Genomic DNA, 15,056 nt, shown 5'->3' with positions numbered 1-15,056 from the left:
GCCCCGAGGCGTAAGGCCACGCCCCCGTCGCGCCGAGGCGCCTGTGCAGCAGAGCGCCGCCCGCAACGCCCCGCCCCCGAAAGGTGGTGGGGGGGGGAAGAGTCTCTTCACGACGCGCCGGCGCCGCCAGCTTTACGGCGGCGCGTGGCAACGGGCCGGTGAGCGGGCCGGGGCGCGCTCTGAGGCGGCGGGTGAGCGGCGCGCGGCGTTGCCATGGCAACGGCACCCCGCCCCTAACGGCTCCGCGGGCCCTGAGGGGCGGGGGGATGGAGGGGGGGGGGTCGCGTTTGCCGTTAAACCCCGGCGGTGCCGGAGCCCTGAGCTGCCTCTGACGCGAAAACGGCGGGTTTTGGTGAAGCGTTTGCGGGGCGGAGGCGGGAGCAGCCCCCCTCCCGCACCCCCCCCCACCCCCCCGGTGTTTATTTAACCTAAACAGCTAGATTTTCACGGAATTCAAGCGCGCCTTCTCTCCCGCAGCGCGGCGGACGCCCGGCCCGCGGCTCGGAGCGGCGCTAGATGCCCGGCCCGGATCGGTACGTGCGGAAAACGCCACGGAGAGGCCGCCGGGGGCTCGTCCCGTCCGGGGATGCTCCGGTCCCGGCTCGTCTTTGGCTCAAGGGTTTCCTCCCGCAGGCGCCAAACCGGATCCCGGCACCCCCTTTCCCACGCCGCGCTCCTGGTGCCATCCGTAGCCCTTATCTTAAGGGCTCGGAAAGGCACCGGAGCCGAGAAAGGGTTGTTTTTTGGGTTTTTTTTTTTTTTTTTGCCTTTAAGATGTGTAACGTGTGGTGAGTCACCGGGCCGAACACAGAGCAGTTTCACGGATACCAGATGGCAATAATAAAATTGAAAGCGGGAGCTGGTGGCAGCTCGGCGCCCGCGCTAACCGGGCGGCCTGCCTCATCGCAGGAGGCTGCCAAATGTCTCTCTGAAAATAACAATAATGTTTCTGCAGAGTGGAAAATTAACAGCGTACAGGATGCCCGCTTCCTTGCACAGCCTTTAATTTCATTTGCCCTTGACTRGAAGGCCGTTTGGCTTCCTCTGCGTGTCTTTGGGAGAAGACAAAGCAGGAATAATGCGGAGAAGGACAGGCTGGGGTGTTGTGTGCAACGTTTTGTGGACAAAACATTCGGCAGTGACCTTGTAAACCCCCAAACGGGCCACTTGTGGGCTTGCAGGATCTACAGTTGGTTGAGTGTGGTTACAACTACACCATTTACTAAGTTTCTAGGCGGCATTTGGGGGGGATTTTTTGCTTTTCTGCAYTGCCCCCTGCAACAGATTTGCCCTCTCTAAACTTGGAAGCGGTTTCATTGGGTGCATTAATAAAGGAAGCGCGGCCAAATGCCATTGCGTTTGGCTCAGCATAAATAAAAACGGCTGCTCCCCTTCCTCCCGGTGACTCTCGCTGCCTGGCATGCCTGGATCTATCGGATACACAAGTAGTTATTACGTTTTTGGGAGCGGGAGATATTTTCCCGTGGCCCTTCCTTCCAACGCCTTACACGTGCTTCGTGCCTGCTCTTATTTACAACTCACACACGTGGGCATCTTGCCAGGAGTTATTAGATATCAATCACTCTTAATTTATGCATACCTGCACAGGAAGGATTTCTTTTTTTAATGATTTGTGTTGCAATAAGGAGCCCAAATGTACCCCTTCCTAACGCGTAAACAACTCGGTGCATGTGACTTTTCCTTCCTATCACAGTGGGTAATTAGTGTCTTATTTATAATGAATCATGCTAAAGCCATCTCCTCATTAAGATTTTTTCACACAGTGCTTGAAGATATCCYGAGATGTTTTCTTGCTGTGTTGGACACAGGTGAGGCAAAAATGGCCTCAAGTCACTTGAACGTGGCCTCGAACACATGGATGGGAGAACCCAGGTGGTAAAACCCGCTTGTATTTCCAGAGGCTTTTAAGGAAATAGGCAGCTACACATTAAGAGGGGAAAAGGGAGCCTGGGGAAATGATGGAATGAAAGACTAGGATGGTGTGAGCAGAGGTCCTGGTGGGTGGACATCACGCAGGGGCTTCTACTGCTGGTGTCCAGGAGGATGGGGAGCAGCAAGGTGACGTCGCCAACAGCCAGAGGTCTTTGAAAACGGGGCTGAATGACTTGACGAGTGTCTGTGCTGAATTTCACCTGCCGTTTTCTCCTCAGGGGAACGTAGGGAACACCGTTTCCGCCTGCACATCTAAGGCTCCAGGGAAGTTCTCTGAAGCGAGATGAGCTGCAGGGAGGCATCGCACGTGTGCGCCCTGCTCTCCCCTTCTCGAGCCAGCATTTGATGTTCTCTGCCATCAAAGCCAGGCTGAATCTCCCTCTGACCCAGAGATTAGTCTTCTAACTATCACTGACATAGCCATAATAATAAACCCACTACAAGATATTAAAAACGCCCCACCTTTTGGTTAGGGAAGTAAATAATCAATGTAACAAGCAGCATTTGTGAGCAGAACTGTGGTGCGTTAGATGCCAAGCTGAACTTGATAGCTCTATTGTGAACTTGCCAGCTCCGGCTCGACTTGAATTCTTGCAGTCTCTACCAAGCGTGCGGTGAATTGGCCTAAACCCCACCCCGAACTGGAGGGAATGGGTTTGCTGGTAGTTTTGTTTTGCTGCGTTTCTGCGCTCCCTGCTCAGCGCCGCTTTGGCTGCCGCGCTGGCGGAGCAGCAGCGCTGGCTGCAGCGTGGGGCTGGCACCGAGTCGTGGCCGTATCTGTTACTCGTGTGAGCAGGCCTGAATATTGCTCTTACAGCCCTAAAAAAACTTCTTCTTCAGAAAACCAGTGAGGCAAAGAATTGCCACAACCCTCGTTGTACAGGTGAAACAGAAGCACCAGCTCTCCAAGAKCACATAGTTCTTCCTGCTGCTCCCCAGCTGCGACTGCTTTCAATTCCCCCCCAGCACAGGTTAAAATTGTAACTCTGAAATGTTTATCTCGGCAGTGAGTGCTGAGAAACGTGCTGCTCCCGGGCAGCAGGAGAGCTGCACACGAGGAACCGAGCTGCCTATCTTAATCCCATCAACGAGCAGACAGTTCAAACCTTGGTCCCGCAATACAGGTCTGGGAAACGTGGTCTTTTGTTCACCGCTCGCCAAGAAGGAACCTGATAAATTTGTTGCACTTCATCGTGATAAAGGTGGGGTCTGATTGCATCACTTACCTTCTCCCCTTCCTGCGTTGCAGCTTTGGGAGCTCCCTGGCGCCGGTCTCGGCAGAATGGACCCTGTGGTGCTCAGTTACATGGACAGTTTGCTGAGACAGTCAGACGTGGCCTTGCTGGACCCACCCAACTGGCTCAATGATCACATCATTGGCTTTGCCTTCGAGTACTTTGCCTGTGACCAGTTCCGAGAGTTCTGCGATCAGGTGAGTTTTATTGGGCCCGAGGTGGCCCAGTTCATTAAATGTGCCACGAGCCAGGAGGAGGTGGCCYTGTTCCTGCAACCGCTAGACCTTCTCCACAAGAAGCTGCTGTTCCTGCCCATCAACGACAACTCCAACCAGACTGCCGGAGGCAGCCACTGGAGCTTGCTGGTTTACTTCAGGGACAAAAAGTCCTTCGCCCATTACGATTCCCACAGCAAGAGCAACTCTGCCCACGCCAAGCAAGTGGCGAGGAAGCTGGAGGCCTTCTTGGGCAGGAAAGGGGGCAAAGTGCCGTTCGTGGAGGAGAAAGCGCCTGCCCAGCAGAACAGCTACGACTGCGGGATGTACGTGATCTGCAACACGGAGGCCCTGTGCCAGGGATACTTCCAGGGGCGGCAGGAGCCTCTGCTGCAGCTCCTCACGCCGTGCTACATCACGCAGAAGAGGGCCGAGTGGAAGGCCCTCGTGGCCGAGCTCGCGCGCAAGTGAGCGGCGCGCGGCGCCCTGTGCGCGGCGCCCTGTGCGCGGCGCCCTGCGTGCGGCGCGGTGCCCACCGTGCCCCGGGGACGTGCCCACGCGCAGCACTTGCCTGAAGCAGAACGTACCCCCAGCACGGCTGCACCCCGCGAGCGCCCTCCTCCCCCTCCGAAAGCCTTAGTCTGCTCCAGAATGCCTGGCCTTTGAACCCCGACTAGTAAAGTCACCTTGCTCTCAATTCAGTCTTCCTGTCAAGGGTGATTATTTTTTTTGCACTTCATGCTGGGGCAGAATGAGTTGCTAAAGACCCTTCTCCACCCCTGCCCAGCGGGCAACACACCCTGGCTGGAGGTGGCTGTAATTTGCTGCCCTCAACCAGCTTTGGCAGCCGCCCTTAAAACCCAGCTCCAAATGGTTCTGATCTGCCCCTCATGGTCTTTGTGAAAGCCAGAGTTAAGCAGCAAGGCTGCAGTCACAGCCAACAACCTGCTGCTGAGATATTTATAAAAAAAGAATCAAAAAGAAAAGCTGTCATTAGTTACAGAAAGGGGATTTTTTTTTTCCTTCATGTAGGTTTTTCCAGGCAGCATGAAAGTAGCTTTTCTTTCCCCACCCCTGCTTGCTCTTATTGCATATTAAAACCTGTCTCTGTGAGCCAGGGGAAGATTAATAGTGAGCAGAAAAAAACACATCCTAGGAAGGGAAGCTTAATTGAGATGGAAAGTGACATTCGGTCTTTGAAGTTTTCTTCATTACAATTTTAGGTCATCTCCCTTCTGCCGGGCGGGGGGAGGCATCCTCAAACTCTGCTTACCATTTGCGAGGACACGAGACGGGTGCCGTTCCCTCTAGCACAGAGCCAGCCCTCACAGACTCAGAGGAAAAACAAACCGAGGAGAACAAAGGAACAGGATTTGAGGTAAAAAAGCCAAGGAGCTGCCGCATCCTTGCAGCTCGAGGCGTGAGTGCTCAATGCACTTGTCCACCCCACCGCTGGCCTCTTCCGAACACGCTTTTCCTGCAGCGTTGGCCTATGGATGGGATCGAAGAGCTGATCCTCTTCCCAAAACACAGGACTGGCAGCAGAGGGGAAAAAATCCAGCTGTCCTTGCAGGGTGAGAAATAACCTGTACCCACCCGGGACACAGAGCCGGTTGCTTAGGCAGCGTCCAGCAGAATAACCCCACCTGCAACCGGCGCAGCGAAACACAGGTTAAAAATAACCCTGGCCCCAAGGCAGGGAGTATTTTTGCCCTGGGTCTCCTGGCTGATCTCGTTTGCTGCCCAGCCCCACCAACGCTGGCACCAGCACAAAGAGCGGGGCGAGCACTAGGGCAGCGAGCTTTGCTTGGTGCTTAGGCAGAGGTAAGCGCATGCCCCCCTGCTGACACCCCCAAACACCCAGGCAGCGGTGCTGTGGGTCCCTGTGAGGCCACGGCCTCGCTGCCGGCGGCAGCCTCCTCCAATGGGCCCTCTGGAGCAGTGGAGCCCGCGCTGGGAAGCGGCCTCAAGTCTCAACGGGAGGAACCGGCCTTGTAGCCGGAGCGAGCACTGAAATGGGCTCTGCGGGAGCTTGGTGCCATGGGGAGGATGAACCTGCTGGGTCAGCACCTCGGCCACGTTTTTAGGGGCAGCTGTGGAGCAAGGGGGGCGGGTGGGTGGGAACAGGGGCTGGAGAAGGTGGGAAAAGGCGCATGGGGAGAGAAGGGAAGCGGGAAGGTCTTAGGCCGCAAGTGCTCCCAGGGCCTGAGGACAAAGCCGTGTTGACAAGCCAGGCAGGTGCCCCCCGCGGGCCAGGCCCCCTTCCCACAGCGCAGGACGGTACAAGAAGGGAAGCCAGGGAAAAAGGAGGAGGAGGAGGAGGAGGAGGAAGGCTGAGCCTGTGCCAGCAGGCCCGGCAGCAGGACAGGGCGCGGGAGGCCGCGCTGCAGGGCCGCATCCTGCTGCCTTTGCCGCCATCTAGCGAGGGCTTCCCGGCTGCCTCCAGCCCCGTGTTCCAGTCGGGAGCTGGGCTCCGAGCGGGGACAGCCCCAGCGCCCGCCTCGCGGCCAAGGACCCRCGCCCAAGGACGCGCCGCAGCCGCGGGCGTGCTACAAAACCGGACTTTATTGCGGAGTCGCCGCGGGCTCGGCCAGGGGAGCCGGGCGCGCGGCGCTGGGGAAGGACGCGGCCTCCCGCGAGCCCGGGAGCCGCTTCCACCCCGCGGAAAGGGCCTTGCGGCGCTCCCGTCACCCGGCCCACACCGCGCGGCGACGCTGGGCCCGGGGGACCCTAAAGTGCTTGGCGAGAGGAGCCGCGCGCGGGCGCCCCGGGAACGAGCTCCCTGGCTGCCGGGAGCAGCCTCGCGGCCCCCTGGAGACGTCACCGCGGTGGCGGAGGCGCTTCCCGGGCTCTAACACTGACATTGGCGGCACCTTCCCGGCGCGGGACACGGACCCTGCTCCCCCGGGGGCCCACAGGGCAGCCCGGCACGCGGGAGTGAGCGGGACTGGAGACAACGGCCCCAGCACGGGAGCAGGGCCGGCGAGGACAGGCCCGGGCCCCCTGCATCCTTTAGGAGKTCCCCCACTTGTGCCCAAGGGCTCCCGGTCTAGCTAAAGATCATCTTTTAACACAGAAATCCCAAGTCTGGGATAAAAAACAGTGACCGTTGTAGCAGCATGTCCTCCGGGCAGGCCCAAAGCGGGGCAGCGGTGCCTCAGCGTCCCGGGAAGACAACGCGTTTCCAATGGCACGGGGAGTTGGCACCGGTGGCCGTCACCCATGGAGCAGTCCTGCTCGGGAGCGGGAGTCCGCGAGGGAGGAAAACAGAGGGTATTTGGTCCCCGAGGGAAAGTCAGGCCACGTGCAACAGTCAAGCCTGGGGCTACTGAGCGGAAGACACGGAACTCGCCTCCTTCCAGAGCGGGATGGGTGCACGAGGGCCTGCACCAAGTTTGCAACAGGAGCCACCGGGTCCCACAGGCGGGAGGACACGGGGCTCTGCCGGGGCTGAGCGGAGAGGAGAGCCCCGACACTGGGAGATCCGGGTGCTCCAAACACTGCGTCCGCCTTTGCGGCAGCCTGGGCGGCCGTCTGTACACAAAGTGCTTCTCCCTCGTTGTCTGTGCTGAGCCAGAGCTCCGGGCTAACAGTCACCTGCAACCAGAGGACAGGGTAGGACAGAGGCGAGCGCCCAGCGCGGCACCGGGGTCCCCTCGCACGGGCTCCAAGTGCCACGGAGGCAGACGGCGCCCCGGCCACGCAAACCACAGCTCCTCTGGGGGATGCTCAGCAACGCGAGCGCTATCTACCACGCGGTGACCGTGCCCCGCATCGTCCTCCTGTCCCCAGACACCCCTCCGGGCAGAGGGGCCCTCACCTCCTGTGCCCACGGGAGAGGTAGTCCCGATTCAGGGAGCAGAGCTGCTGCTCCAGGCGGAAGATGCGGAACGCCAGGTAGGAAGACGACACGACCAGGAGGCAGATGCTGCGGCCCAGGGGACAAGCACCAGCAGTCAGGGCTGCGGGCCGAGGCCAACGCTCCCCGCGGGAGGGCTGGCCCGGCCGCCCCGCGCCCCGAAGCCGCGGCCCCTCCGCTCACTCACAGCACGATGAAGATCTTCAGCAGCTGGTAGTCGGAGGGTCTCAGCTCGGCCACGCAGCTCTGCTCCCCCTCCAGCTCCTCCTCTGTGTTTATTGCACTTTCTGCAAGGCAAGCCAGGCGCTGTGTTCCCCCACATCCCCGCTCCCGCTGTGCCCAGCGCGCAGAGCCCTCCATCCTTCACCAAGGGCCAGCAAGCACACGTTCAAGACGGATTTTAGCCCGGGAAGCACCACATTAGGGCCAGGCCTCGTGTCTCACCTGAGACCAAGGGCTCCTCCGAGGTAAAGGAGCTCTCCTTGGCGCTGAGGCTGCTGCCCGAGGCCCGGTGGATGCACTGGTACTCGGCGTCCGGGAGCGACAGCGAGAGCGACGCGGGCGACACCTTCCTCCACTTGCCCTCGGGGACGATGACCTCCTGCGGGCAGCACCGGGGTTGGTGGCCCCGCGTCCCGCTCCCCGCGGAGCCGCCTGCGCCCGCCGCAGCGCCCACGAGGGGCAGCAGTTCCATAGATGTTCTGACAGCAAAGCCCTACGCGCACCCAGCGCCGCTTATCCCTAGAAAACGGCTCCAGCCAACATGGGAGCCTCTGCCGAGAGACGTTGCCCTGGTTGAAACCCAACCACTCGTCCCCTGTGTCCCCAGCCCAGCGCGGAGCTGGCGCTTCCCGCCACACGAATGCACTCGAGCCAGGAGCCGAGGACGAAGCGGCTCCGACCCGTCACCTCCAGCCCTCGGCCAGGCCCTGGGATGCTCCAGAGCTCACAGGAACGTCACCAGCGCCAGCAGCASACACCGTCTGACAGCTTGTACCTGCTCCCCGTCATCACTGTGCCCTTCCTTCAGACCTGCCACGGGGGCCTCCTTGCAGACGCTGCAGGTGCTACTTCCTAACCACCCGGGACCGGCAGCAGCGAGCAACCAGCTCGCCCGGGGCCAGCACGAGCTTTTCTAGGTGCCGGCTTTACCCACCCGGCCCCCTCATCGCTCACATCCCAGACAAAGCGCGCGGCTCGAGCAGCTCTGAACAACCTGAGCGCCGCGTGGGGACCGCGGCGCGCTGCAGAGACCCTGCCTGGAAGAGGAGGAAGAGCCAAAGCCCGGCCCAGGAGCTGCTTTCCACCACATCTGGCCATCCTGGCTACCGTCCTTCCCCGTGGCCATAGTGAAGCGCTTGCCCGTTCAGCTGTAAGCCCAGGGATGCTCAGACACCACRAGGAGCAGAGCCATCAACATAACATGTTTCCAACGCATCATCCGCGCTTGCAGCACTGGGAACGTCACCGGAACGGGAGAGCGCAGCCGGTGGGAGCCGAGAAGCCGCCTTTGGGACACTCTGAAGGCGCCGAGCGGCTGCTCGGGCAACGCTCGCGCCCAGCCGTGGGTTTCCCAACCACCCTCCTGACCCTTCCATTGACGCTGCTGTTGCTGCCACGTCCCAGCAGACGGGTGAAGCCGCCCGCGCGGGTGCTCCCTGCCCGCAGCGCGAGGACGGCCCTTCCCGCACGCGGCACCGCGGGCTCCGCTGCGGCTCCCCACGGTGAACCCGGCTCACCAGCGACACGGCATCGGGCTCCTCCGAAAATTCCTTCAAGCTCAAGCTCTTCTTGCTCGAAACCTGGAGAGCAGAAGAAAACAGAGGTCACCAACACCTGCCCACGGGGCTGTTCCCCTTTTCCTATCTAAGCCCTGATCACAAGCCTTAGTTTTTAGGCACAGCTGAGAAGTCTCACATGTGGGGGAATTAAATTGGATTCCCTGCGCCAGACCTAGCCAGGCAAGGTGCAAAGGAAGGCAGCAAAGGAGCAACCTGCAAACTGCTTCTTTACTGGCAAGGAAGTRTTTGCCCTTCGAGAAGGGTTTGTGGAAGAGTTTCCGTCAGCTCTTTGGGCTGCACCGTGGGTCACCCCGAACACTGCCCCGTGTCCCAGCGCACCCGGGAAGCGCCCGTTCGGGGCAGAACRGCACCCCCGCTTGGGAGTGCTCCATAGGCACGGACAAGGGGTCCTGGCAATCCTCATCTCCAGCTCAACGACCGACAGATTTATGAATTTCTCCGCCCTTTAGGCTTTTTGATTAATTTTCTATATATATTATATATGTGTGTGTGTGTGTGTGTGCATGTATATATACACATATATACACACATAAATATATATATWTTTTTTAAAGAACTTTGTATCATTTTTCCCCAAACTTCAGAGGAAAAGCCAGCGACGCGCGTACCGGCAGAACGGGTATTACTGCCGGATTAGAACCGATCCGTACACACGCCCAAGGAGCCAACAGAAACTGTGCCGGGCCCTGCCCAGCTCATGGGTGACCCAGAAAAGGTCACAGGGAGCTGGGACACGGGGCCTACGTGGCACGTGAGTGACAGCGGCCGGGCCCAGACGCCGAGAGCGATGGATGGGGACAGCCSCGGCTCGGGGATGGAGTGGCCGACGCCACGAGGGAGCCCGCGGGTCGCAGGGGGCTCTAGAGACGCCCCGGGCGACGTGTTTGCTGTAAGGGGATCACAGGCGGCCCAGGGCCCGCGCGAAGCRCCGGCGCTGCGGAAGCGGCGGCAGCCGGAGGAGCGGCCGGTGGGACGCGGTACCTGCAGGTGGGTGCAGACTCTCCTCAGCACGTCGTAGACGCTGTCCCGCGAGATCAGCGACACAAAAATGTACTGCGGAAGACAGACAAGTTGCCGTGAGGGATCCTTCCCTGCTCCATCCGTCCTGCCGCGCCGGAGGGACGGTGGCCACCGGCTCGGCCTCCAGCACGCRGGGGACACGAGACGATGCTGGACCGGCCACCAGCAGCTCGGCACGGTTGCCCGATGCCACCGCAGCGCTGCTGCTTGCCGGGGCCTTCGCGGGAGGGCCGGCGTCCCCACAGGCGGGGACGTCCTGCCCCGGATCCGCTGCCCTTGGGAGCCGCGGCGCCCCGTCCTCCCCGCACGCATCTCCCTGCGCTCCTCCCCGGCTRCTATTTTTCGAAGCAGCCTAAAACCTGCACCAGATTTTTTGGGGCCGCTTCTGTTTTGGTGCTGTCCCCGCAGCCCAGCTCGGAGCGCGGGGAGGACGGGGCAGCCGAACGCGGCCCCGAGGCTCCGGTCGCGGCCGGGGAGGAGGCAGCACCAGCCCTGCCCGGCGGGCTCCRCACCGGGCACGAAGAGGCCCTGGAAAAGGGAGGTCGTTTGATCACCCAAATCCCATTTTGTGCCACCCCTGGCTAAAATCCCGCAGGTTTAATCAGCTCCTGCCACCCTGCTCGGAGGGGACAACGAGCCGGGCGCCGCCTCGAGCTCAACGTCACTCGCAGCAACGCGGTGCCCTCGGCAGGAGGGAAGCTGGGGAGCCCCAAACAACAGCACATCAACACCTTCCCGCAGGCAACAACCGACRCGTCAACCAAGGCCCCTTGACCAAACTTCCCGCCGGCTCGGGTTAAGTTTTGCCCCAAACCTCATCTCCTCCCTTGGGTTCAAGGAGGTTGAAGGGGTTTGCGGGGCTCTGCAGCCTCACCGGGCTTTGCTGCGGCCAGAAACCCAGGCAAAGCTGCAGTGTTTGCCCTGGCCGGGCGCCAGCGCAAGGGGCTCCGCTGCTTCCYGAGGAGCGGGAAGGGCCGCGCCGGGGCGCGAGGGGCTCCCCTCACCTTCCTGCTGGCCGTGGTGGTGATGGCCAACCCGTTGGGCAGCAGCCGGGCCGTCTTGTGCTTCTTGATGAGCTGCACGGACACCACGGGGATCACGACCTGCGAGGCAGAACACGCGGTCGCGGAGCCCGGCGCGCGGGGCCAGGCGAGCCCGCCCGGCACCTCCCAGCCCCGGGGCCCGTTTTCCTTGGAAACACAGAGGTTTTCCAGGCAGGAGCGTAAGCGCCCTGTGACCGGCAGCRAGGCGGGGATTTAGCCTTTCCCAGGAGCAGCTCTGCTTTGCTAAAGGTCACCGTGCCCCCGTGGTAATCTCGGCTTGGACTTCGTTTCTACTTGAACAAAACAGCGAGGACGCGGGGAAGTCTCCATCCAACGCAAACACAGCGGGGCTCCGTGCGGCCCATCGGGCGCCGCGCGCCGAGTCCCTGCGCTCAAAGCAAGGCCGGGTGCAACTCACGGCAGCGCAGCCCCGCAGAGCCCCGGCGGGCTCTGGAAACGAGCGCTGCCCTTCCATGCGGTGCCTGTTTCAAGGCGCTGCTCTAAGCTGTGCAAGCGCTCGGCAGCAACGACCCCCTTCAAACGGGGCCGAGGAGCCGCGGCGGCCACAGCACCGAGCGGAGAACGTCCTGCTGCAGGCGGAGCAGAACGGCCGGAGCCCTCGATCCCCCTCCWGCAGCGCCGCGGCACCTACGAGCTTCTGCCTTGGGCAGTTCTCAAGCAAACCCGTATTTGCTTTCCCGAGGCAGAGAGGGAGGCGATGGGAGGGCAGCTCCCTCCTTGGCCGTGTGAAGCAGCACCGGGATGGCCCAGGCGCAGGGAGCGCTTGGGACGGAGGTGAYGGACGCAGGGGAGAGCGGCTCCGCCGGGAAGGACGGGAGGCCGCGGAGCCGTTACCTTGATGTCCTTGCCGAAGAGGTTGGCGTGGAAGCAGAGCCAGTTGGGGGAGATGTACAGCCTTCCCTGGATGAGGATGTCCCTCTGCAGCGCGCAGGAGCAGACTGCAACGCAGAGCGGCGACGGCGGCGCGTGAGGACGGTGCCGGCGGCGCCGCGCGCCGGCTCCGCGCCCGCTCCCACCTTTCAGCACGCTCTCCTCCGTGGGGATGTCCTTGAAGAGCTTGTGGTACTGCGAGTTGTACTTGCTGGCGGCCTGCAAGCAGAGGCGGCACCGCGTCACGGCGCGGCCGGGGACACCGCGACCCCGGTGGGTCCCCCAAGGCGCTGCCGGAGGGTCCCGGCGCCGGCCCTCCCGCCCCCCGTGCCCCCTGCCCCCCAGTATCCATGGAGGAGACAGCCAAGCCTCCGGCAGGACGGGGCTTCCCAGCGGTAAGCCGTGATTCCGGCTGCGTGTCCCGGTGCGGGGCGGGGGGCACTTGCTTTGCGCCCCTCGCGCCGCGCCATCCGGCTCCCGCTCTTCCCGGCGCTTCCCGGAGCCCRCGCGGAACGGTGGGAGCGGCGGCGGCCCGGGGCTGCACCTCGCCACGGCAGCTGCACACGGCTAAATATAAGCTAAATACATGGAAGTAGTTCAGCGCTCTGCGCTAAATCTCCGCGCTTAAGACAGCCCTCTGGCAGCTTCCTAAATTAGGATCGCTCAGCATCACTTGGAAACGTCAGGTCGGCCCCGCTGGGACAGTCCCCCAAAATCCGAGGGAGAAATGCACGGGATCGGGAGCCGAGGAGCGCGCAGGGATCGGGGCAGCGTTTGCAGGACAGCGACAAGGTGGCCTCAACCCTGCGCGGCAGCGGATAAGCCGGGCGCTAAGAGGATCAGGGCTCAGCAGCACAAGGGCTCTGCTCAGCTCCCGTCGGCTCCGCTCCCTCCGGCTCCTTGGGAAGTGGTGGGAACAGAGCTGCGGTGCCCTCGGCACCCGCTCCCCGCCAAGCGCAGGGCCCTGCCGCGGCGTCGAAGGCCGCTCGGAAGCAGGACAGGCTGCTTGTTCGCTTGGGAAACCCTCCCGAGCGAGGCCAAGGGAGGCCCGGGCTCCCAGCAAGGCCAGGCTTCCTTTGGGAGGAGCGGAATTGCCGCGTCCAGCCCCCCAAGGGCGTAGGAGGGAGTGGGGGCGACTCCTCCCCACGGTGCCGCGAGCCRGGCCGGGCGGCCCCTCTCCGTGTGGGGGAAAGGATTCTGTGCTGGTGTGAGCCCGTTCCACCCGCAGAGCCCCGCGGCGCCAGCGGGAASGGCGCCCGGCACCTACCACGTCCCGGTGGCACTTCTTGAGGTCCTCATCCTTCAGGGCTTCGCCCAGGTGGAGGCTGCAACAAGGAGCCGGGTGAGCCGAGAGCGTCGTGTCCCTCTCCAAAGGCACAGCAAGAGGGAAAGGCGAYGGCAGCGGTGCCCGCGGCCGCCTCGGCGCCCTCCTCGCCGCACGGAGGCACGCAGGGAGRCGGGCGCGGGGCTCGGCAGATCCCGCCGGGAACGGGCAGCATCCCGCGGGGCTCACCTGCCATCCAGCGAGTCCAGGCTCCTGTCCTTGTGCGYCGCGTCCAGCCTGTGGCGCCCGCGCATGGGCTCGGGGCTGCTCTGCGGCGCCGCGCGCTCGTGCATCGGCCCGGCCTGCGGGGACGCGGCCCTGAGCCCAGCTCTGCCGCTCGAGGGCGGCCACGTCCAGGAGAGCAAAAACTCCCGCGTTTGCTGGAGGCGCGCGGGGGATCAGGGGCACCTCCTGCCACGGGAGGCGAGGAGCGAAGGCTCCGGCCGCAGCGGCTCCCGGCAGCGCAGGGACGAGCCGGGCTGGCCGGCCGAGCAAGTGCACCGGGAGCCCTCGGAGCCCGTGCCGCACGGAACGGCACCACGCGGAGGGGAAGGGGAGCCCTGCAAAAGGACACGGAGCGCGACGTTCTGGAGCGGCCCCAGCTCTGCCCGGGCGCTCCCGGGAATCCTGCGGGACTCACGCGGCCGCTCCCAGAGCCCGGGCCCCCTTCCCGGGCAGGGAGCAGCCGCCTCCGCCTCGCGCCTCCGCCTAAACCGTTACTGGCTGCCCGGGGCTTATCAGCAGTGCTTATCAGCTGCAGGCAGAAAGGCCACGTGCTCCGCGGGGAAGGTTATCGGCGGCAGGGCACGGAGGTGAGGCCGCCGCTCCGCGTTCCCGGGAATGGCAGCGGGATGCGGTGAGTGCCGGAGCGCGGGCAGCGCCTGCTCCCTGCGCACGGGCAGGTGACAGATGGCCCCGTCCTGGGCGAGGGATGGGGATGCAGAAAGGGAAAAGGGATAATCCCGACCGAGAGCGTCACCGGGGAAATTAATTTGCCGGCTGCTTTTCCTCCAGGCCTCGGAAGGATGAGCCTGAGACCTGTGGAGCGCGCAACACTCAGCAGCCCGAATCCCGAATCCCGGCGGGAGCAGCCCCCCGCTCCGGGCGGATCGCAGCCGGCCAGGGCGCAGGCGCCGCTCGCTCCTGCCGGGCCCCAATGTCACACGCAGCCGAGGGGGCCGGGGACGGACCCGCGGCGCCGGTGGGATCACAACAGCCACACAAGCGGCTCCCGCCGTGGCCTCGGGAGCCGGAGAGCCGCTCCATGGGGCGGGAAAGAGCGGAGAAAAGCCCTGGGATGGGCCCAAGGCGCCAGGAGGGCTGCGGCACTGTTCCCGGACAAGGATGCTCAGCGAGCCAAGAAGCCGGAGCGACAAACTGCTCCGCGAGGGCAGGCCGGAGGAAACAAACCCGGCCAAGCGCCCCCGGCAATGCCCGGCTGGACAAAACCCGGAAAAACCAGCCGGCAAATCCGCGGCGGGCGCTGGCCAAGCGAGCGCCTGCTCCCTGCAGCAGGCCGGGAAGGGGGACGCGGACAAGCCCCTCTCCCTCTGTGACGGGCCCCGCTCCGGAGCTTCCCTGCGGAGCCGCCACTGGCCTCCCCCACGCGATCCCTTAAATCCCCGCGCAGCCGCAAGGCTTAATCCGCGACGGGGGATTTAGCCCTTCCGGGCGCTCCGGTTGCTGCCCGAGCGGCCCGGGATGATCCCGGACG

General features: G+C 63.2%; 2 protein-coding genes across 3 annotated transcripts; one reads left to right on the top strand and one right to left on the bottom strand.

Annotated features, from left to right (window-relative positions):
• The first annotated feature begins 416 nt into the window (after window positions 1–416).
• Window positions 417–3,874, top strand: SENP8 (SUMO peptidase family member, NEDD8 specific). 2 transcript variants are annotated; one of them, XM_026045114.1, is made up of 2 exons: window positions 417–533; window positions 3,203–3,874. In XM_026045114.1, the coding sequence occupies exon 2, from the start codon at window positions 3,236–3,238 to the stop codon at window positions 3,872–3,874; it is 639 nt and encodes a 212-aa protein (XP_025900899.1). In that variant the 5' UTR covers window positions 417–533; window positions 3,203–3,235. The 2 variants fall into 2 exon arrangements, with proteins under 2 accessions (XP_025900899.1, XP_025900898.1); XM_026045113.1 differs by lacking the exon at window positions 417–533 and adding an exon at window positions 1,695–1,893.
• A 2,437-nt stretch (window positions 3,875–6,311) lies between these two features.
• GRAMD2A (GRAM domain containing 2A) lies at window positions 6,312–13,635 on the bottom strand. The gene is made up of 11 exons (XM_026045115.1): window positions 13,532–13,635; window positions 13,286–13,343; window positions 12,165–12,237; window positions 11,983–12,086; window positions 11,089–11,187; window positions 10,046–10,117; window positions 9,002–9,064; window positions 7,707–7,863; window positions 7,450–7,549; window positions 7,224–7,331; window positions 6,312–7,000 (listed from the first exon to the last, which is right to left on the bottom strand). Exons 1-11 carry the CDS (start codon window positions 13,633–13,635, stop codon window positions 6,997–6,999), a joined length of 942 nt encoding a protein of 313 aa, XP_025900900.1. The 3' UTR covers window positions 6,312–6,996.
• Between the last annotated feature and the right edge of the window lie 1,421 nt (window positions 13,636–15,056).

The sequence above is a fragment of the Nothoprocta perdicaria genome, unplaced genomic scaffold (assembly GCF_003342845.1).
Source record: "Nothoprocta perdicaria isolate Ctin4 unplaced genomic scaffold, notPer1 scaffold_399, whole genome shotgun sequence".
In the NCBI taxonomy this organism is placed as follows: Eukaryota; Metazoa; Chordata; class Aves; order Tinamiformes; family Tinamidae; genus Nothoprocta; species Nothoprocta perdicaria.
This window is presented reverse-complemented; position numbering and strand designations above follow the sequence as displayed.